General features: G+C 39.2%; 2 protein-coding genes across 8 annotated transcripts in view; one reads left to right on the top strand and one right to left on the bottom strand.

Moving 5' to 3' along the window:
* The window catches only part of USP50 (ubiquitin specific peptidase 50), a 48,376-nt gene extending 35,490 nt beyond the window's left edge, over positions 1–12,886 (top strand). For all 4 annotated transcript variants that reach the window (XM_050797200.1, XM_050797201.1, XM_050797199.1 and 1 more), the window contains one exon: positions 11,430–12,886. In XM_050797200.1, coding sequence (XP_050653157.1) covers positions 11,430–11,640 — 211 coding nt within the window. In that variant the 3' untranslated portion in view covers positions 11,641–12,886. The remainder of the gene's footprint in view (positions 1–11,429) is intronic.
* USP8 (ubiquitin specific peptidase 8) overlaps positions 11,192–23,141 on the bottom strand; it is a 79,103-nt gene continuing 67,153 nt past the window's right edge. For 3 of the 4 annotated variants that reach the window (XM_050797138.1, XM_050797140.1, XM_050797139.1), the window contains 8 exons: positions 21,927–22,007; positions 21,318–21,580; positions 18,633–18,845; positions 17,870–18,080; positions 16,187–16,423; positions 15,043–15,185; positions 13,535–13,667; positions 11,192–13,364 (listed from right to left, as the gene is read on the bottom strand). In XM_050797138.1, the coding sequence (XP_050653095.1) occupies positions 13,179–13,364; positions 13,535–13,667; positions 15,043–15,185; positions 16,187–16,423; positions 17,870–18,080; positions 18,633–18,845; positions 21,318–21,580; positions 21,927–22,007 (1,467 nt within the window). In that variant the 3' untranslated portion in view covers positions 11,192–13,178. The remainder of the gene's footprint in view (positions 13,365–13,534; positions 13,668–15,042; positions 15,186–16,186; positions 16,424–17,869; positions 18,081–18,632; positions 18,846–21,317; positions 21,581–21,926; positions 22,008–23,141) is intronic. The other variant, XM_050797141.1, reaches the window with a different exon arrangement.

The following is a 23,141-nucleotide window of genomic DNA, read 5'->3' as shown; positions in this document are numbered from 1 at the left end:
AACTAGACTTGTTATTGTCTCTCATTTTTTATTCCATCCCATACAAAGTAGGTATGAAGTGGTAAGTCATGGTTTTGAGTTGCATTTTCCTAATGACTAATGATGTGGAGCATCTTTTCAAGTGCTCTCTCTCAAGTTTTTAAAATAAAAATTTGCAAACATATAGAAAATCTGAAAGAATTGTACAGAGAACATTGGTGTACATCATCTGGGTGCGGTGGCTCACGCCTGTAATCCCAGCACTTTGGGAGGCCGAGGCAGGCGGATCACGAGGTCAGGACATCGAGACCATCCCGGCTAACATGGTGAAACCCTGTCTCTAGTAAAAATACAAAAAAATTAGCCGGGCGTGGTGGCGGGCGCCTGTAGTCCCAGTTACTTGGGAGGCTGAGGCAGGAGAATGGCGTGAACCCGGGAGGCGGAGCTTGCAATGAACCGAGATCGTGCCACTGCACTCCAGCCTGGGCGACAGAGCGAGACTCCGTCTCAAAAAAAAAAAAACAAAATCAAAAAACAAAACATTGGTGTACATTTCAGCTGGATTCAATTATCAACATTAAGCAGTGTATACATTTGTATTACTTGTACTTTCTCTGTGTATATATATATATATATATGTGCACATCTATACACATGTATATCTAACTTTTTGCCGAATTATTTAAATCTTATGACACTTTGTAGATCAACTTACATCTCTTAACCACATTCTTCTACATACCCACAATAGCAGAATTATATGTAAGAAAATTTAAAATTTCATCACTTATATTCATAGATTCATATTCAAATGTCAATTGTCACAAGGTTTTTTTTTTTTGTAACTTTTTTTTTCAAAGACCAGAATCCATCCAAAATTCACAAACTGCATTTGGTTGTTGTATCTTTTAGTAATTGCTGACAATCAAGTTTTAATTTGGTTGGAACATCAATCTTTTCTAGTTAGTCCTTTTCTGTGTCTCATTTAAGAAATCCTTTCCAACCCTGCAATTACAAAGATATTTACCTATATGTCTTCCAAAAATTTAAATTGTTTTGCACTTCTGACAAAAATGTAGTATAAATTAGGGATTCAATTTCATTTTTCTCCATATGAACAACCAAATGTCTCAGCCTCCTCTTTTCCTCAGTAACATATAATGCTGGCTTTCCTATGCTGTATGTGTGTGTTGGTCAACTTGTTCACATTTGGGCTAATTCCATACTGTATTAATTACAGCTCTAAAATACATATTAAATATTAATTTAATATTAATTGAATGCTTAATTTAGTTTATGAATATTAATTATAGCTATAGCTTTGAAATAAATATTGATATCTGGCAGAGCAAGAACCATCATTATTCCCTAAGTCATTACCATCACAACTTTATTCTTATTCTTCAGGAGTATTTTGATTATTCCTGGCCCTTGTCAATTTCTGTAAAAAATATAGGTGTGAGCCATGTATTTCTTTTCAGTCATTTTGGTAACTTATTCTCCAGATATTTGTCTGTTTCATCTAAGGTCTCAGTTAGCTGGCATCAAGTTTTTAGGGTATTAACAATAAATTTATTCTGGATCTGTAGCTATTACATGTTTTTTCATTTTTAATTTTATCATTGACTTGTCTCTTTTTTTTCTTTTTTTTTTGAGACGGAGTCTCGCTCTGTTGCCCAGGCTGGAGTGTAGTGGCGCCATCTCAGCTCACTGCAAGCTCCACCTCCCAGGTTTACGCCATTCTCCTGCCTCAGCCTCCCGAGTAACTGGGACTACAGGCGCCTGCCACCACGCCCGGCTAATTGTTTTTTGTATTTTGAGTAGAGACGGGGTTTCACCATGTTAGCCAGGATGGTCTCGATCTCCTGACCTCGTGATCCGCCTGCCTCGGCCTCCCAAAGTGCTGGGATTACAGGCGTGAGCCACGGCGCCCGGCCTGTACTTTTTTTTTTATAGAGGGGGGCTTCGCCATGTTGCCCAAGCTGGTTTCAAACTCCTGGACTCAGGTGATCCATCTGCCTTGGCCTCCCAAAGTGCAAGGATTATAGGCATGAACCACTGCAGCAGGCTAACGTCCAAAGTATTTTGTCTTAAAAGATCAACTTTTACTTTTTTTTTAATGGGTTACTCCTCTTACAATGTTACCTCTTCCCTCTACTCCCTTAGGGTTTAATCTGTTATGTTTTAATGTTTTAAACTGAGTGTTCAGTTTATTAACACTCAGTCTATCCTTTAAGATACAAGCATTTAAAACTACAAATGTCTATTTGCCACTTTCTCTGCCTGTCTTTTTTTAATTATAGAATATTTCAAACATATACAAAATTGGACAGCATAACAAACCCCCATGCATCCATCAGCTAGCTTGCGAAGCAAGAGATTTGAATATAAAATAAATGATCAATTCATCTTAATACTGACCCACTCCCTTCTTGGCGCCATATTAATTTTGAGACATTCTCAGACATCAGTGCATCCCATGTTTTGATATAATATTTTCATTACTATTTACTTATAAGTATTTTATAATTTCTTATTTACAAAGTTACTTAGAAGTGTTTTTATAATTTCCAAAAGCATTGATTTTTTGTGGGGTATCATTTTGAATTGACTGCTAATTGTATTGTGTTCAAAAACTAGGGTCTATATTAAACTGTTTTTTGGTTTTTTTTGAGACAGAGTCTTGCACTGTCGCCCGGGCTACAGTGCAGTGGCTTGATCTCAGTTCACTGCAACGTCTGCCTCCCGGGTTCAAGCGATTTTCCTGCCTCAGCCTCCTGAGTAGCTGAGATTACAGGCACCCACCATCACGCCCAGCTAATTTTTTGTATTTTTAGTAGAGACAGGGTTTCGCCATGTTGGCCAGGCTGGTCTCGAACTCCTGACCTTGTGATTCGCCTGCCTTGGCCTCCCAAAGTGCTGGGATTACCGGCATGAGCCACCACGCCCAGCCTAAACTAACTCTTTTATATTTGTTGAGACAGTGCAGTTCTATTTCAGGAGTCAGATACTTTATGTCATCTAAGTATGTATTATAAAAGCTGTATCTATACTAATATTTTTGTCTGCTTGATCCATAGTTGAAATCTTCCATTATGATGGTAGACTTGTCAAAACTTCCGTATAGTTCTGTCATTTGTTTTTAACAAATCTGTTTTGTTAGGTAGGTAGCAGTTTCAAATTATACAATTTGGGTGATTTAAACCTTTTTTCATTATAAAGTGACTCATTTACAATACATTCTATCTTAGAGACCATTTTAGCTGATGTATAGCTACTTTAACATTCTCTTGGTAGTTTCTACCTATGACAAATTGAGCATCCCTAATCTGAAAATCCAAAATGCTCCAAAATCTGAAACTTTTTAAGCACCAACATGATGCTCAAAGAAATACAGCTTTTCTGAGTTCTAAATGTTATATAGCGCATAGAACTGGATTTGTTGTTGTTTTTTTTTTTTGAGATGGAGTCTCACTCTGTCACCCAGGCTGGAGTGCAGTGGCATGATCTTGGCTCACTGCAACCTCCACCTCCCAGGTTCAAGCAATGCCTCAGCCTCCCAAGTAGCCGGGATTACAGGCACATGCCACCAGGCCCAGCTAATTTTTGTGTTTTTAGTAGAGACAGGGTTTCACCATGTTGGCCAGGGTGGTCTCGAACTCCTGACCTCAGGTGATCTGCCCGCCTTGGCCTCCCAAAGTGTTGGGATTACAGGCATGAGCCACCACACCTGGCCTAGAACTGGATTTTTATTTTTTTATTTTTATTTTTTGAGATGGAATCTCCCTGTCGCCCAGGCTGGCAGCATCTTGGCTCACTGCAAGCTCCGCCTCCCGGGTTCAGCCATTCTCCTGCCTCAGCCTCCCAAGTAGCTGGGACTACAGGCGCCCTCCACCAAGCCTGGCCAATTTTTTGTATTTTTAGTAGAAACAAGGTTTCACCGTGTTGGCCAGGATAGACTTGATCTCCTGACCTCATGATCCGCCCGCCTCAGCCTCCCAAAGTGCTGGGATTACAGGCATGAGCCACCGCACTCAGCTAGAACTGGATTTTTAAAATCCAGTAAATATTTGGTAAATTTAGTACATCCCATGTATTTCAACTAGTAATAAATTCAGATTTGTCATATCTTCTTTTGTGTTTATGTTAGCCTTATTTTTCTAATTTCCAGTCCCCAACCTTGTTGGCACCAGGGACTGATTTTTGCAGAAGACAATTTTTCCACAGGGTTTTTTTTCCCACGGACGGGGGCCGGGGCGGGCATGGTTTTGGGATTGAACTGTTCCCCCTCAGAAAATCAGGCAGTAGATTCTCATAAGGAGCACGCAACCTAGATTCCTCACGTGCGCAGTTCACAATAGAGTTCGTGCTGCTGTGAGACTCTAATGCAGCAGCTGACCTGATAGCCGGCGGTGCTCAGGCAGGTTTGCTGCTCGCCTCCTGCTGTGCAGCCAGGTCCAGAACAGGTCAGGGACCGGCAGCCCGGGGGGTTGGGGACCTCTGCTGTGTTGTGTCCCCTGTTGTTCTTGCTGCTACTAAATTGATAAAGCTTTCTTTATTTTCCCTCTACAACTTTGGAAGTTATACATTTTGATTCTTTAGTAATTATGCTAAAAACTACAGCTTCCATACTTAAAGCCTAAAGTTAATTAGATCCTTATACTCTGCTCCCAAACAAATGGAAGGCTCTTAGAACATTGTGATTCTGATCACTGAACTATTGTTTTCCGCATTTTTTGTTTTTGTTTTTGAGACAGGGTCTCGCTCTGTTGCCCAGACTGGAGTGCACTAGGGGAATCAATCATAGCTCACTACAGTTTTGAACTCTGGGCTTAAGGGGATCCTCCTGCATCTGCCTGTCAAGTAGCTAGGACTACAGGCATGCCACTGTGCATGGCTAACTTTTTAATTTTTTTTAGAGACCAGGTCTCACTATGTTGCCCAGGCTGGTCTCAAACTCCTGGGCTCAAACGATCCTCCTGCCTTGGCCTCCCAAAGTGCTGGGATTACAGGCATGAGCCACCATGCCCAGCCAGTTTTTACTCATTTTTTAATATGCCTCTAAAGCAGACATTATTTATCATGGTTTTCTACAGTTCATATTGGGTTATATTTGCCTGGATCTTCATCAGTCTTTTTTGTTAATCACTGTCTATTATGTATCGCTTCTTCCTTCTTTATTCAATTTTTAAAATTCATGTGGCACATATTTCAGTAGGCTTTTCAGTGAGGGTCTATTATCCTAAAGTCTCTCAGTCTTTGAAAAGTCTTTAGTTCACTTTCCTTCTTGGATAATAACTAGAAATCAAATTCTAGACTGACAGTTATTTTTCTCTATTATTTTGAAGCTACTGTATTGTCTCTGATTTCTATGGCTGGTATGGAGAACTTCTACCAGCAGATTAGATTCTTGTGGGCAAACTTTCTTTCTGGTTACTTTAAAGCTTTTTCTCTTTATCTCTGTTGTTCTGCAGTATTATTTTTATTTATCCCTGGCTCACTGCATTTCCTAAAATGAAGATTCGTGTCTCATTAATCATTTTCAGCCATTATCACTTTTAATATTGCCTTGCTCCTCTACTCTTGATTCTCTCCTCCTAGAACTTCTACGGGACATACGCTGGATATTCTCATTCAATTTTTCATGCCTCTTAACCCGTATTTTCCATCACTACTCCATTCTTGCTAATTTACCCAACTTCAATTTATAGTTTATTCATTCTCTAATTCTCTGTCCTAATATCTTCATTAAGTTAATTTCCAGTGCAGTTGTATCTTGGTATCTGCAGGGAGGTGGTTCCAGGATCCCTTTGACTACCAAAATCCACAGATGCTCAAGGGCCCTATATAAAATGGTGTCTTTTATGGTGTTTTTTGAGACAAGGTCTCATTGTTGCCAGGCTGGAGAGCAGTGGCTCAGTCACGGCTTACTGTAGCCTCGACCTTCTGGGCTCAGGGAATTCTCCCACCTCAACCTACCAAGTAGCTGGGACTATAGGCACGTGCCACTATGCCTGGTGAATTTTTGTATTTTGTGTAGACAGGATTTTGCCATGTTGCCCAGGCTGGTCTAGAACTCCTGGGCTCAAGCAGTCTGCCCACCTCCATCCCCCGAAAATGTTGGGATTACAGGTGTGAGCCACCATGCCAGGCCTGGAGTAGTATTTGCATGTAACCTATGCACATCCTCCCATATACTTTAAATCATCTCTGGATTACTTATAATATCTAATACAATATAAATACTATGTAAATACTTGTTACACTGTATTTTAAAATTTGTATCATTTTTATTGTTGTATTGTTTTTTCAAATCTTTCCCATCACATTAGTTGATTCTGAAGATGCAGAGCCCATAAATATGGACGGCCAGCTATGTTGTACTTCCCATTTCTGAAAATTCTATTTAGTTTCCAAAGTTTGTTTCCTTCTTCTAAATATATTTAATTTTAAATATACTTTATTTGTAGCCTCTGCTTAATAATTCTATTATCTAAAGTCTTTGGGGGTTTAATCTTTTTCTTTTTTTTTTAATTATAAAGTTCTAGGGTGCATGTGCACAACGTGCAGGTTTGTTACATATGTATACATGTGCCATGTTGGTGTGCTGCACCCATTAACTCGTCATTTACATTAGGTATATCTCCTAATGCTACCCCTCCCCGCTCCCCACAATAGGACCCGGTGTGTGATGTTCCCCTTCCTATGTCCAAGTGATCTCATGGTTCAATTCCCACCTATGAGTGAGAACATGTGGTGTTTGGTTTTCTGTTCTTGCCATAGTTTGCTGAGAATGATGGTTTCCAGCTGCATCCATGTCCCTACAAAGGACACAAACTCATCCTTTTTTTATGGCTGCATAGTATTCCATGGTATATATGTGCCACATTTTCTTAATCCAGTCTGTCATTGATGGACATTTGGGTTGATTCTAAGTCTTTGCTATTGTAAATAGTGCCGCAATAAACATACGTGTGCATGTGTCTTTATAGCAGCATGCCTTATAATCCTTTGGGTATATCCCCAGTAATGGGATGGCTGGGTCAAATGGTATTTCTAGTTCTAGATCCTTGAGGAATCGCCACACTGTTTTCCACAATGGTTGAACTAGTTTACAGTCCCACCAACAATGTAAAAGTGTTCCGATTTCTCCACATCCTCTCCAGCACCTGTTGTTTCCTGATTTTTTAATGATTGCCATTCTAACTGGTATGAGATGGTATCTCATTGTGGTTTTGATTTGCATTTCTCTGATGGCGAGTGATGATGAGCATTTTTTCATGTGTCTGTTGGCTGTATGAATGTCTTCTTTTGAGAAGTGTCTGTTCATATCCTTTGCCCACTTTTTGATGGGGTTGTTTTTTTCTTGTAAATTTGTTTGAGTTCTTTATAGGTTCTGGATATTAGCCCTTTGTCCGATGAGTAGATTGCAAAAATTTTCTCCCATTTTGTAGGTTGCCTGTTCACTCTGATGGTAGTTTCTTTTGCTGTGCCAGAAGCTCTTTAGTTTAATTAGATCCCATTTATCAATTTTGGCTTTTGTTGCCGTTGCTTTTGGTGTTTTAGACATGAAGTCCTTGCCCATGCCTATGTCCTGAATGGTATTGCCTAGTTTTCTTCTAGGGTTTTTATGGTTTTAGGTCTAACATTTAAGTCTCTAATCCATCTTGAATTAATTTTCGTATAAGAAGTAAGGAAAGGATCCAGTTTCAGCTTTCTACTTATGGCCAGCCAATTTTCCCAGCACCATTTATTAAATGGGGGTTTAATCTTATTGCCTTCGGACTCTTATGATAAATTGTCTCCTTGCATGTTCTGTTATTTTGAATTGTCATCCCAACTTCATTGGGGTTTCACATGTGGATATCCTGTTCAGTCTGAGTTAACATGCAACAACCCAGAAATTCTGTTTCCTTCTGGCAATTGCCCTAGAAATACTTTTCATATTAAGTTCACAGGATTCTCAGACCACACATGTAGTATAAATTTGAATCCCAAACTGGTGAGAAGGTGGGTCCACGGTGACAAATTCCCAGGAATGGCTTTTATTCTCTGTACCGTGAGTCCAAGCTAACACAAGTACTAGAGGGTGGATTTTTGTTTTAATCCTTTCATGGAGGGTGAATGTCTTTAAAGGTCCTGGCTTTGTATGGGGATCTCAATCCAACTTCTCACCTTGTAGGGGGCCTAAGACTTTACCTCTAGTGTCCTTGCGTGACCTTTAAAACCCAAGCATACTGGTTACAGAGACCAGGGACTGTCTTTACGCTCAGGCAGTCACAAAGCATAAACCACACACCATACTGTTGTTAAATTTCCTCTTTAGGGCTCCGCCCAGGCTGGAGTGCAATGGCACCATCTCAGCTCACTGCAACCTCCATCTCCCAGGTTCAAGCGATTCTCCTGCCTCAGCCTCCCAAACAGCTGGGATTAGTCACGTGCCACCATGCCCAGCTAATTTTTATATTTTTAGAAGAGATGGGTTTTCACCATGTAGGCCAGGCTAGTCTCAAACTCCTGACCTCAAGTGATCCGCCTGCCTCAGCCTCCCAAAGTGCTGGGATTACAGGCGTGAGCCACCACGCCCGGTAGAACCTTGATCTTTTAAATGTGAATTTTGGATATTTATATTACCTGTAAGGAGAGAGGTGGAGAAGATGAAGGTAGAAGGGAATACCGAATAAATAACTCCTGTGTACTAGCTCTCAATACATGGGATGTTTGATAACAGATCTACAAAACAAGTCATGTTAATAGATGAGAAATTAAAGCTCAGAAAGGTTAAATAATTTCACTAAGGTCACCATGTACTATTACACCCGAATTCACAGTTGAAATTAACTAGATAAATCCATTTTCATTCTGGACATGGTGGTGTATACCTGTAGTCCCAACTATTTGGGGGGCTGAGGCAAGAGGATTGCTTGTGCCTAGGAATTCATGTACAGCCTGGGCAACATAGAAACTGTTTCTAAAAATAAATAGGCTGGGTGCAGTGGCTCACGCCTGTAATCCCAGCACTTTGGGAAGTGGAGGCAAGTGGATCACTTGAGGTCAGGAGTTCAAGACCAGCCTGGCAAACATGGCAAAACCCCGTCTCTACTAAAAAAACGAAAAATTAGCTGGGTGTGGTGGTGCATGCCTACAGTCCCAGTTACTTGGGAGGCTGGGGCAGGAGAATAGCTTGAACCCAGGAAGCAGAGGTTGTGGTGAGCTGAGATCATGTCACTGCACTCCAGCCTGGGCAACAGAGTGAGACTCCATCTTAAAAATAAATAACTTTGGGAGGCTGAGGTGGGAGGATCACGAGGTCAGGAGATCGAGACCATCCTGGATAACACGGTGAAACCCCATCTCTATTAAAAATACAAAAAATTAGCCGGGCATGGTGGCGCGCACGTGTAGTCCCAGATACTCGGAAGGCTGAGGCAGGAAAATCGCTTGAACCTGGGAGGCGGAGGTTACAGTGAGCTGAGATCGCGCCACTGCACTCCAGCCTGGGCGAGAGAGATAGACTCCATCTCAAAAAATAAATAAAAAAAGTTAACAAATAATCAGTTTTCTTCCCTCTACACCAGAGGTCAGCAAACTTATTCTGTTAAAGGCCAAACAGTAAATAGTTTAGGCCTCGTAAGCCATACGGTATTGGCTGCAACTATTGAGTTTTACTGTTGTATCATTAAAGCAGCCACTGAAAAGTGTAAACAAATGAGCATGACTGTGTTCCCGTAAAACTTTAAGGACATTGATATTTGAATGTCATATAATTTTCACATATAACAACACTATTATTACTTGGATCTTTTCCCCAACTATATAAAAATATAAAACCTATTGCTAATGCATGGGTCTTGCAAAAACAGCCTGGAGTCGACCCATGGGCCGTGGTTTGCTGACCCCTATCATACACTGTGACTCCTCCTTGGAAGTACACCCCTCTAATGCCTTTGTTCCAAACAATACTGGGTTGGGAAAGACATGGAAAAAGGAACATGAGACACATTATTTTTTGTGCTCTATAGGTGATTGAGGGGTGGCTGCTACATAGCTCCCTCAATTTGTGCTGTAGCAACATGTAGTTAAGATCCTTATTCTAACACTGAATGTCTCTTTTGTGGCTTATCCTAACCTTAAAATTGTAAGTTCATTTAAGTAAGATTTTTTTTTTTTTTTTTTTTTTTTTTTTTTTTTGAGACGGAGTCTCGCTCTGTCGCCCAGGCTGGAGTGCAGTGGCCGGATCTCAGCTCACTGTAAGCTCCGCCTCCCGGGTTTACGCCATTCTCCTGCCTCAGCCTCCTGAGTAACTGGGACTACAGGCGCCTGCCACCTCGCCTGGCTAGTTTTTTTGTACTTTTTTAGTAGAGAGGGGGTTTCGCCATGTTAGGCAGGATGGTCTCGATCTCCTGACCTTGTGATCCGCCCGTCTCGGCCTCCCAAAGTGCTGGGATTACAGGCTTGAGCCACCGCGCCCGGCCCTTTTTTTTTTTTTTTTTTTTTTTTTTTTTTTTTTTTTTAAAAACAGGGTCTCACTCTGTCACCCAGGCTGGGGTGCAGTGGTACAACCACGGCTCATTGCAGCCTCGACCTCCCAGCCTCGAGATCCTCCCACCCCAACCTCTCAAGTAGCTGGGACTACAAGTGTGCACCACTATGCCTAGCTCATCTTTTTTTCTTTTTTCTTTCTGTTTTTTGAGACGGAGTCTTGCTCTGTTGCCCAGGCTGGAGTGCAGTGGCCGGATCTCAGCTCACTGCAAGCTCTCCGCCTCCCGGGTTTACGCCATTCTCCTGCCTCAGCCTCCCGAGTAGCTGGGACTACAGGTGCCTGCCACCTCACCCGGCTAGTTTTTTTGTATTTTTTTTTTTAGTGGAGATGGGGTTTCACGGTGTTAGCCAGGATGGTCTTGATCTCCTGACCTCGTGATCTGCCCATCTTGGCCTCCCAAAGTGCTGGGATTACAGGCTTGAGCCACGGCGCCCAGCCTTTTTTTTTTTTTTTTTTTAAAGATATGGGGGGTCTCGCTATGTTGCCCTGGCTGGTCTTGAACTCCTGGACTTAAGCAATCCGCCTGCCTCAGCCTCCCAGAGTGTTGGGATTACAGATGTGAGCCACTGTGCCCGGCCTGAATTATCTTGTTGTAAAATTTCCTTTAATGCTTAATAGTTGATGTTTAGTAAGTGCTAACTAAATATTCACTGATAAACATTAATCAGATGCTGCCAAATATTGTCTTTATTCACAGATGATAATCAATGGGCACAATATATAAGCAGTTACAATGAAATGAGAAGCAATATAGCAGTCGGGCTATATGCATGATTTAACGACAAAATTACCACTTTTAATTTAGTATAAGGGACAATTTAAAAAGCATTTCTTGGCCCTATCATTTCTGTTCCAGTAGTTAGTGTTTGTATGTGAATACTAAGTTTGACATTCCTTTCTCCCATAGAACCACTTTGGTGATCTGGATGGTGGCCACTACACTGCTTTCTGCAAGAATTCATTCACCCAGGCCTGGTATAGCTTTGATGACACACGAGTCAGTGAGATTCCAGATACTTCCGTTCAAAATGCTACGGCATATCTCCTGTTCTATAGCTGCCAGCCCTTTTCCATACCAATACAAAAGCATTAAGAGCCAGGAAAATGGTGTTTCCTGAACACTGCAAAACAAGCAATCAGCATCTGGTGGTAGAATTTTGCTTGGTCATTAAACTCGTAGAACTTACTTGCATTATTAACATTTTTATGCCTTGTGGGCATGTTATACAACCTTTTATCTTAAGATAAGTCTGTCAACCAGAAGATGGGTCCTGGGTCACTTAAAAAGGCAGTGTGAATATAATACAGTGCTAATGGATGGAGGCCTTCAAAACACTGCAGATTATATAGCGAGTTCAGGTTTCAAAATTTGGCGTTTATCAGAAAATATCTCTTAATTATATATATTCAACAAATTATTTCCCAAAGAGACTCATGAAGCTAAACAAAAATAATTTTTGTTCAAATGGCTCTGTGAGTTTAAGAATATGATTTGAATATATCTCATACAATAATTTAGCCAAGTAGTAGTCTCTTACACTAACTGAAAAACATGGAAAGTTGTCAGCTTCACAATTTGAACCCGATCCTTTCATCATCTCCTTGAGAGCCTGCTAATGGTGGTATCTTTCTGAAGCACTTTTAGAATCTTATTTTTGTATGGAGTGTTTTACTGACTACATAGGTAGCAACTGAGTCCCTCGGTTAAATAAGTTATAAGCTCCTTTAACCCTCTTAATACATCACTCTGTAAAGATGTCATTTACGATGCAGTTCACTTTGCAATCATGCCTGACTCCCAGCATTTTTTACTTTAATATTTAGAATGAATATTCTCAATATATGAGAATACTAGTCTTGAAAGTATGACTCTGGGTGTTATTATATAGCACGTGTGTATATAAAATCTATGGTTTTACTGTCCCATATTTGATAATACAATATTAAAGACAGAACACCCACAGGGTTGTAAATTATTTTTCTCATTAAGATTTTAATGTAGCTGTAAATGAAATTCTCATTTTAAAAAAATTAAAGTTTCCATTTTATTTTTTTAGAATAAAGATTTAGTGCACAAATACAGCCCAAAGCCAACAGAAAAATTGCTTTGCCCTGTCATTTCCCTAAGAAAGCACTGAAGTTACTCAAAATAGGCTGAAAGAAAAAAAGCAATCCTCTGAGTTCTAGGTTTCACAAAAGGATGTGTTAAACTATGTACATCGATTTGATGTGCAAGTATGCAATAAATATGTACACATACATTCCTATCTGCTTTACATCATTCTAGAGTATTCATAGTATATCAAGATGGGATTTAGAAATGTGAAAAGGCCATAACAGTGAAAAGGAAAAAAAAAGATACAATGGTTTTTAGACCAGTAGAATAATAATGCTTAGCTAGTTAATTATTTTAAATTTGGAGCAGACTAAAAAAGTTGTTTTGAAATAAATGGTACCTGTAAGTGATGCTTACTGCAATACTTGTTAAATGTTATTTGTCAGCACTGACCGGAATTATATAGTGCTAGTAACACAGCTCCCACTGTCCTAGAATTCCTCTAATCGGTCAGCTATAGCTACCATTATCTTGATAAGCATTTCAAGAGTTGTGTTGCTGAGCCTTTTAAAAGATAACTAGTTTATAACCTATGTCTCCTTATGTGGCTACATCAGTTACTCGTGGTCCCAGTGAAGTATAAAAGAGGATGTAAGCTGCTGACGATTTCACAGAAGAAACGGAGATATCAGAAACTTCATGATCATCAAACTTAAACCACCGTTGTCTTGCTGCATTTTTACAATAGGCTGTGTAGTGGCCTCCATCCAGTCCGCCGTAGTGATTCTGTGCCAAACAAGATAGAAAAATCAATTCAATTTCAATTGTTTAAAATATGCCAATAGTTTCAAAGCTTTATGTTATTCTTACTCTTCCTTGAGGCAGGAAACCACTTGAAACTTTTTTTTTTGAACTTGCTTTGAAACAAAAAGTCTTCAGTTCAAAGAGATACTTACTGAAACAGAAAACAAATTATATTTCTTCAAATTGTTCTTTGGACCAATAACATACTGTGACAAGTCAAGGTTTTCTAACGGGAAGTCCACAGATGTCTGTAATTTTTGTTTCCACCTGCCATCGTAGGAAAAACTGCAGAACAAAACATTACAATTACACTGACAGAGGAAGATACCGGGATGAATCCTCATTCATTAACATCCAGGTTTTTAGCCAGCACTATAAAATCCATTTCAAATACAAAGACTTGGAATTTTAGTAGTAGAGGAACCTGTTAAAGACATTTGGTTTCATTTCCATTTTACAAACAAGAAAACTGAGGCACATGGATATTTAATGATGTGCCTAAGGTCAAACAGCAAGAATAGTAGAGGTAGGACTACACTCTGGTCCAGTTTCAACTGCTACATGAGTCTTCTACGAAGGTAAGACCCACATGTTTATAATGCTGATCACCACAAAAGAAAGAATGAGAGCTGCTCTTGAGTGAAGCTTGTACTTCAGAGGAAACCAGAGCCAGGAATTGACAGTAGGGAGACTACTGACTAAAATAATGCCATTCAATCCATTATTCTGGCATATTCTGCTCCTTTAAACATTAAAACAATGATATCTTAGTTGGTGTAATATGGTTATTTCAGAATTTTCTAACTTTTCAACATTAAAAATTTTAACAAATGTGTAATCACTTATAGCATGTTTATACTTCCACAATCCTCAAATAGGACAACGGAAAAAACTTTACACAAGAGAAATCTGAACATGTAAATGTTGAAATTAACATAAGGAACTAAGAATCTCAATACAAGATAACACATTTTTAACAAATGCTTTTTTTTGACAAAAATTACAGTTCTCAATAAAAAAGTGCAACTTCCTTTAAAAAGCTTTTCAAAAAATCAACTCAAAGTTCTTGAGTTACATGGATTATGTGAAGACCAAAGAATCAGCAAAAGATCTGGTTCGTGTTTTAGAACGCTTGTCATTATTCCTTCTATTATAGGACTAGATCTGTTCCATCAATTGGAAAAATCTGGACAAAATTATCTCTGCACTTAATGGTATCATTAACATATTTTATTGTTAAAATACTTTAAAATTATAAATTTCATTTAACACAGAACTAAGTCTGTTGTGCTTTAGTCTGCTGTTTGAATGTTACATTTCATGTGCTAATTTGCATTTGAATTATACGGTAACATTTTTATACATTTTCACTTGATGCTTTGTAATTTAAAATTATATCTGAAATGCAATATTTTATTTTATAGAAACTGAGTCATAAGGAATTACATGAAATGGTGGTACTGTCATTTTGCTCTGATACTGACAACACTGAGGTGAACTAACGGTCTCATTTCTGCTTTATTTTCCTAGATCTACTGTAACCAGATAATTGTCCTTTGTTATGTACCCATGGCAGGTAGTACAACAAGTATAAATTACACAGGACTTAAAATTCCTTCATTTAATTTCACTGAACAGGAAGAAAAACTTTCCCCTTTACCGTTTCAGATGCACTAAAAGTACAGGTGGTAACTTCCAGATTTCTATCTTTTTTAGAGAATCTCGTCGAGCTCTGCAATGACTGCAGTAAAATCTGTTGTTATCTGTGAGTTTTTCTTCTTTGGAAAATAATCTAAGGCAATCCTGGCAGAAAAAAACAAGTAGCAGATCAGATACCCGTTAATTCGTTTCTTCAATACTGTCAGAGAGCACCTATTTAGTCAGTCATTCTGCAGGCACCAGTGATTCAACACCAATCTACACAAAAGAGTTCCTGCCTTCCCAAAGCTTGTGATCTAGTGAGGAGCATAGACAAGTGAACAATGACAGCACAGAGCGTGGTGAGTGCTACCTACAGTGTGTTGTGATAGGACCCAGGAAAGCCCCTAACCTGGTCCATCAGGGAAAACCTGTTGGAAGAAATGACATTCTGGAGGTACTTTAAAACTAAAGGTATCAACAAGCTTTTAGATAAGAAACATTGTTGATACATGGAAAACAGGATATTTATTTGATATCCCCATGTAAAGCAAATGCTTACCAAAAGTATGCCTAAGTTAGTCAACAGACAACTCTCCAAATTAACTTTTAAAACTTTTTAAAAACATTAACAATCCTGAAAGAATATTTAATAAAGGCATCTTTAAAAAAGAAATTTCTAATTCTTTCTAATCTACATAGGCCTAATTATAAAACAGAATTTATGTTGAGTTTTGCCAATAACATTTTTTTTTTGTTTTAAGACAGAGTCTCGCTGTGTTGCCCAGGCTGGAGTGCAGTGGTGCGATCCTGGCTCACTGCAAGCTCCACCTCCCAGGTTCATGCCATTCTCCTGCCTCAGCCTCCCAAGTAGCTGGGACTACAGGCGCCCACCACCACGCCCGACTAATTTTTTGTATTTTTAGTAGAGACGGGGTTTCACCATGTTAGCCAGGATGATCTTGATCTCCTGACCTCGTGATCCGCCTGCCTTGGCCTCCCAAAGTGCTGGGATTACAGGCGTGAGCAACTGCGCCTGGCCGAGTTTTACTGATAAAATGTTTATAAGGGTAAAGACCAGAAATAAATTGAATAATATACATCTCTATATCCATAAAAACAGCATTTTTATCCAATACATCATTTTCTCTCTATCTTAAACTTACCTGTAATGTACATTTACTTGTGGATGCTAGCGGCAGAGACAAATACATGAAGGCCTCAAATGTCCTAGACTTTTTGTGACAGGTGAGGCACTGTACTGTAGATTTGAATTGACCCTGAAAAAGTGCAACAATAATAGACTCATTGAGCTGCTTGTGTTTCTGCCAGGCATGTTCTGCAGCTTTAAAGTCATCAAGATGTTCATTATTTTCTTCTTTATATCTCTTCCGATTATCAGCCTGGAAATAAGATTATTTAAGCTCTATATTAATATCTCAAAGACAACATTTAAATAGAAATTGAAAGAATAAAAGTAAATACAAACACTTTGCAGATTTAGAAACACCTGTAGTTCTCATAAAGGAGTTCTGATCTTATTGAGTGTGGCAAAAAATAATTCTAGCCAAGAATACCGAAAAAACCCACTTTATCAGAAGAATGTGACTTGTTGAAATTTCCCAAATTTTTATTTAAAAAGCTGAAAAGGGCCAGATGTGGTGGTTCACGCCTATAATCCCAACATTCTGGGAGGCCAAGGCAGGAGGACTGCTTGGGGCCAGGAGTTTGAGACCAGCTTGTGCAACACAGTGAGACCCCCCATCTCTACTAAAAAAAAAAAAAAGAAAAAGTTAAAAGTTTGGTTTTGAGAAAAGATATCTCATATATAGCTGGGAACTAGGGCTACAACTGGACGGATATAATTTTGTTGCCCTAGCCTCATTTTTTTTATATATATATATATATATACACACACACACACACACAGATATTTTTGTGTAGGTGTATATATCTGTTCAGTGGTTAAGAATGGTGACCCCAAAAGTATGTGAGATAAAAAGTGCTAAAAAGAAGTTGTAGTACAGAAATGGAGGGTGGTCACTGATGTATACATACATGCCTTTGTAACTAGTAACATGAGTCATTTGGTTACATGGATTCTTTTTTTTGAGAAAGAGTCTCACTCTGTCACCCAGGCTGGAGTGCAGTGGTCACTGCAATCTCGGCTCACTGCAACTTCCGCCTCCCAGGTTCAAGCGATTCTCCTGCTTCAGCCTCCTGAGTAGAATACAGGCACATGCCACCACGCCCAGCCAATTTTTGTATTTTTAGTAGAGATGAAGTTTTGCCATGTTGGCCAGGCTGGTCTCAAACTCCTGACCTCAGGTGATCCACCAGCCTTGGCCTCCCAAAGTGCTGGGATTACAGGCATAAGCCACTGTGCCCAGTCGAGTAATTCTTATTTTAGAAGGATGTATAACAATAAAGGCACGTGCCACTTTCAGCAAGGGACTAGGAAAAAGAAGAGTAAGGATATGTACAATAACATATACATATTATATATGTGAAATTATATAAATATACAGTAAAAATGCTGAAACTCATCTTTTATAAGATCATTTATGATTTTACTTTCACATACATGTGGGTCACAAACTCCAATAACTATTGTAACATTTGCAAATTTCTCAGCAATACTGCTTGCTAACTAGTAAATGCCAGCTGTACATGCTTCAAACACTGCACTTACCAGTGTTTCATAATTCTCTCCCACAGCCACTGTTTGAATGAACAAGCGCTGGGCTATCACCAACTAGAATTTTAAATTGCTATGAAAATAATAAAAATACAGCGCTACTGAGCAACCCTAAAGAGTCTCTGCAACTTAGAAAAATCAAATTTCTTACTTTATTTAGATCTTCATGGAGACCATCCATTAGGAACAGAAGCAATTCTTGTGAATCTTGCTGACTGTATCCTGCAAACTGGTCATTGATCTTCCCAATGGTGATTTTAAAGTCTTTTGGACTGATATATCTATACTGTCCTGTCCACAGGGCTTTCATGATTATACCAAATTCTTCTGCCACTTCACCTTTATGCCCCAACAAATTTGACCTGTGCAAATAAAAGTTACAAAAGACAATAGGAAGTTTAAAAGTTCAGCAAGGTACAGTGGATTCTTGATGTCAACATGAAATTATTCACATACTGTAGCCCTACACCAAAATGCTTGCTTATTCACAGGTTTACCACCAGATTCACTTCAAAGATCCCAAAATTCAGGTGTTGCCCATGTGACAGGATGAAGAGATGGGGCCTTTACAGAGGTGCTAAGGCCATGAGGGCTCCCCTCCCTGGAGAATAGGATTAGGTGCTGTTATTAAGGGGCTTGACAGGAGGAGGTTGTCCTCTTGCCCTTCCACCTTCTACCATGTGAGGATGCAGCAAAAAAGCTCACCAGATACCGGCACCTAGATGATGGCCTTCCCAGTCAAGAACTAAGAGAAAATAAATTTCCATACTTTACAAATTACCTAGTCTCAGGTATTTTGTTATAGCAGCAGAAAACTAATGGATTAAGACAGTAAATATAGTTAGATCATCCTTTTAGCATTATAAAGCATCATTATTTAGGATTACAATGCAAAAAGTATGACATTTATTTACCTGTTAATATCATCCTGATAACAGTTTCGGTTGAAATAATCAGCCAAATGTGGAGCATTACATAGGCACTGCAATATTGAGTTCATATAACAAGTATTTCCTAAGTTACGAAGTCCAGTAAGAGCTGGTCCAGAACCTCCAAAAACAGGATTGAGGTTCCGAATCTGAGAAGCAGAAAGCCTTGAGATCTCAGCTTTAGGATAACATGTTGGCCTGAGGAAGAAAAAAAGGATACAAGATGTCTTAAAATGCTGAGTATATGAAATTGGGGTTCTATACTATAAATGGCGGCCAACTGTAGCACCTGTACCACAGGCATTTTGTAAACAGTTGATATGTTAACTCATAAGATGCTGGGCCTTCCAAGACATTTCATATTTAGGTTAACATTAGTCATATGACTAAGGTCTCTCCATGAAACACATCCTTTAACCTCTGAATGTGGATCACGGTTCTTAGAGACACCATGAGATAGATTATCTCGCTTCTCATGAACTAGGAGCTCTAGTAGAGAAGGCTCTTTTCAACTCCTTTAAATGATCCTTGGAAGTTTGGCATTATCAAATGTTTGAACTCACCCAGAATGCCAAACAAGGAAAAATTAAAAAACAACAACAACAACAAAAAAACGTGGCCAGGTGCGGTGGCTCACGCTTGTAATCCCAGCACTTTGGGAGGCCGAGGTGAGCAGATCACCTGAGGTTGGGAGTTCGAGACCACCCTGACCAACATGGAGAAACCCCATCTCTGCTAAAAATACACAATTAGCCGGGTGTTGTGGCACATGCCTGTAATCCCAGCTACTCGGGAGCCTGAGGCAGGAGAATGGCTTGAACCTGGGAGGCGGAGCTTGTGGTGAGCTGGAGATGTGCCATCGCACTCCAGCCTGGGCAACAAGAGTGAAACTCTGTCTCAAAAAAAAAATAAATAAATACCGTGGAGTAGATATCAAGGGAAGCAGAGGTTATTTGGGTACTATTACTTAAATTTTAGAGTGTTGACTATCCACGGATGGCTAGTCAAAAAATACAGTTCCAGCTGGGCGTGACGGCTCACGTCTATAATCCCACCACTTTTGGGAGGCCGAGGAGGGCAGATCACCTGAGGTCAGGAGTTGGAGACCAGCCTGGCCAACATGGTGAAACCCTATCTCTACTAAAAATACAAGAAGTAGCTGGGCATGGTGGTGGATGCCTGTAGTCCCAGCTACTCAGAAGGCTGAGGCAGGAGAATCGCTTCAGGAGGCAGAGGTTGCAGTGAACTGAGATCAAGCCACTGTACTTGAGCCTGGGTGACAGGGTGAGATTCCGTCTCAAAAAAAAAAAAAAAAGAAAAGAAAAAAAAAATTCCTTAGTTGCACTAATCACGTTTCAAAGTAGCCACAAACCATAGTGGACAGTATAGACACAGAACATTTCTATCACCACGGAAAGATCTGCTGGACAGTGCTGGGGCAGAGAATGCCCTCTAGACTTCTGTAATATGGTGTTTTTTATTTATATGTGGAACTACTAGAACTGCTGAAGCATAAGGAAAATCTTAACTGATAGGTCTTTTTTCTTTTTTAATCAATCCTTAATGTTCTTCCACCCCTAAAAGTATACTGAGGACAGATTAAACTATATTTCAATCAGCTCTTCTTTACATGCACTCAGGTGCATGTACTCATGTGCTTTTTCTGTTCAATATACATAAATACATGAACAGCAAATGATAGTCCTTAAAACACTATCAAATTAACACACTTTACTAAGAACGATGATTCAAGAAGAAATTAAATCTCACTAGTTATTATAATGAACCCTAAAATCTGTAACAAGATTAACAGAATTTTTAAAAGCTCCTTCGAATACCTAGCAGGGTAAGTTCTCAGGAGGAAAAAATTTCAACTTTCTTAGGATGTGTTACTAACGAGGCTTAAAAGACAGCCTAATTAAAATTCCTTAGCAAATACAAATGTATAATAAATGGGGGAAAAAAACCCATTTATTTATACTTCCACCTATTTCCCCCCTCCTCCAAGAAAGTAAAGATTAGAAGTGGTACACACACTTTAAAATCATCTCCTCATAGCCCTATCAGTCATAAGCTAAGAGGATTCCAAAAGGGACGAAGCCAGAAGTATAGCTAAATAAAACACTATTTTGGGAAACTTAACCTACTGGTCACTATTTGTAAACAGAATAGCAAAAATACAATGAAGGAAAAAGGAACAGAATAAGGATTAGAGGCTGATATACTAAAGTGCTTGTTATTTTAATACTGTAGGAAAACTTCACTCACATTACTGGCTAAGGGAAAAAAAAGTTTGGAACTTGAGTGCTGCAACAAGGCAAGCTCAATAATCCTGAAAATTATGGTCCTCAAAGGGAGATTCAGGGACCACAGGAGGTCTATGAAAAATGTGAAGGTACTCTGGCATAAGGCTGTAAAACATAACAATGATTTTATATCTACATTAACACTTAAAATAATCCTCTCTGGTATGATATTAAGTGAGCACTTGGGAGAAAAACCAACAACATTTTCTCTATTCATTTGTTTTTTTCTGTGGTAAATAATAATGGCTGGTATAGCCATCCACAGAAATTTCCAACTCCCTGACACTAACATGCTGATAGATTCAGAGTAGAAATTTTGAAATACAGCACATTATTTTAGTTCTAGGAGTTAAGATAAACGTACTTGTTTTCTCGATTAACCGTTGGAGTTACTGTTGGCTTCCTCTTCTCTTCCTCCTGAATAGCCTGGGTTATATCTGGGGAGGAGTAGGAACGCTTCAGTTTGGAAGGTTCCCTATCCCGCTCAGCAGGAATCTGTGGCTTGGCTTTATGAGTTGGAGGGGTGGAAGGAGGTGCAGATGAAGGAGCCATTTCCGGTGGGTACATATGAACAGTGTTGGTGGGTGAATGATAATAACGAAAGGTTCCAGTGATTGGGTCAAGAAACTTAGATGGAAAAGAAAAAAAAGAAACAGGTCAAAAAACAAAAATAAGCATTATATAAACAAATTACTCCAAAGTATTCTGCTAAATTTACTTCTGGATTAAAATAATTTGAATAAAATGGTGATAAACTTCAAAATAAATTAAGGTTTTAAAGTAATACACCATTTCTAAATGATAAATGCCAGAATGCTCATATATTGTAGCCAGCATCTCAGGTTGCGTATTGAGAAATCTCATAATGGAGAAATGGAATTGCCTCTGCATTACAGAAGATGTAAAACAAACAAATTTTAAAAACATTTTTTAGGAACACAGTGGCTACTTCATTGCTAATTCTGACTTTTACCTTGGCCCAGCCTGAAGGCAGTCCTGGTACAATCCTTCCCATTTCTTCACTTCGTGCTCTTGTCAAAGGTTCTCGTTGAGCCTAATTAAAAAAAAAAAAAAAAAAAAAAAATCGTTTTTTTCAATTAAATTTTGTCATATAAAAACTTAAGCCACTTGTACCAAAGAATCAAAAAACCTTGCCTTGGCTGCCCTTCATATTTTAAAAGACAGATTCAGAGATGAAAAAAAATTATATTTTTCTCAAAGTCCAAACATGACTATACCAAGGTGTAGAGGAGTATGTCTAAGCCTGTAATGATAGCAGGTGGCGAGGTGGAGGTAGATGGCCTTCTGTGGTAGTTCACGGGGAGGAAGACAGTAGATCCAAGCAAATAAGAAAGGTTACTTTTTTTTTTTTTAATTTTGCATTTCAAGGTAGTTTAGTCAAATTTTTTTTTTTAGTTTTCCACAGTAAACGATTACATAAAATATAAACCTAATGTATTCTTCAGGACTGAGTGTGCCCTTTCTCTGTATGCTAAGAGGTGTAAGTAGAGAATAGATGATATAGTATCCTAGCAAATGAATATTCACAAGAAAGGCTACAAAATTTCATTATCATGGCTTATTCTAAATCTACCTAAAGTCATCTTGCTCTGCTAACATTTCTTCTATATTCATTCATTCCACAAAATACTGATGAAATGTTATATAAGTAAAAACAAACCAATATATTGAGGCATCAACCTCAATATAATTGAATATGATACTTTCACTTCCTTTAAAAAATTATTAATAGAAAACAAAAACACTTGATGAACCACCCATTTCTATTTTTATATTCTTCATGTCTTAAAATATATACATTCTAGGCCAGACAGGGTGGCTCATACCTGGAATCCAGCACTTTGGGAGGCCAAGGCAGGAGGATCTCTTGAGCCCAGGAGTTTTGAGATCAGCCTGGGCAACATAGAGAGAACCCATCACTACAAAAAAATTTTAAAAAATTACCCAGGTTGGGCCGGGCGCGGTGGCTCAAGCCTGTAATCCCAGCACTTTGGGAGGCCGAGACGGGCGGATCACAAGGTCAGGAGATCGAGACCATCCTGGCTAACATGGTGAAACCCCGTCTCTACTAAAAATACAAAAAAACTAGCCGGGCGAGGTGGCGGGCGCCTGTAGTCCCAGCTACTTGGGAGGCTGAGACAGGAGAATGGCGTAAACCCGGGAGGCG

This window comes from Macaca thibetana, chromosome 7 (genome assembly GCF_024542745.1).
Source record: "Macaca thibetana thibetana isolate TM-01 chromosome 7, ASM2454274v1, whole genome shotgun sequence".
Lineage (NCBI taxonomy): Eukaryota > Metazoa > Chordata > Mammalia > Primates > Cercopithecidae > Macaca > Macaca thibetana.
Note: the sequence above shows the minus strand (reverse complement) of the source record. Positions and strands in the feature narration are given on the sequence as shown.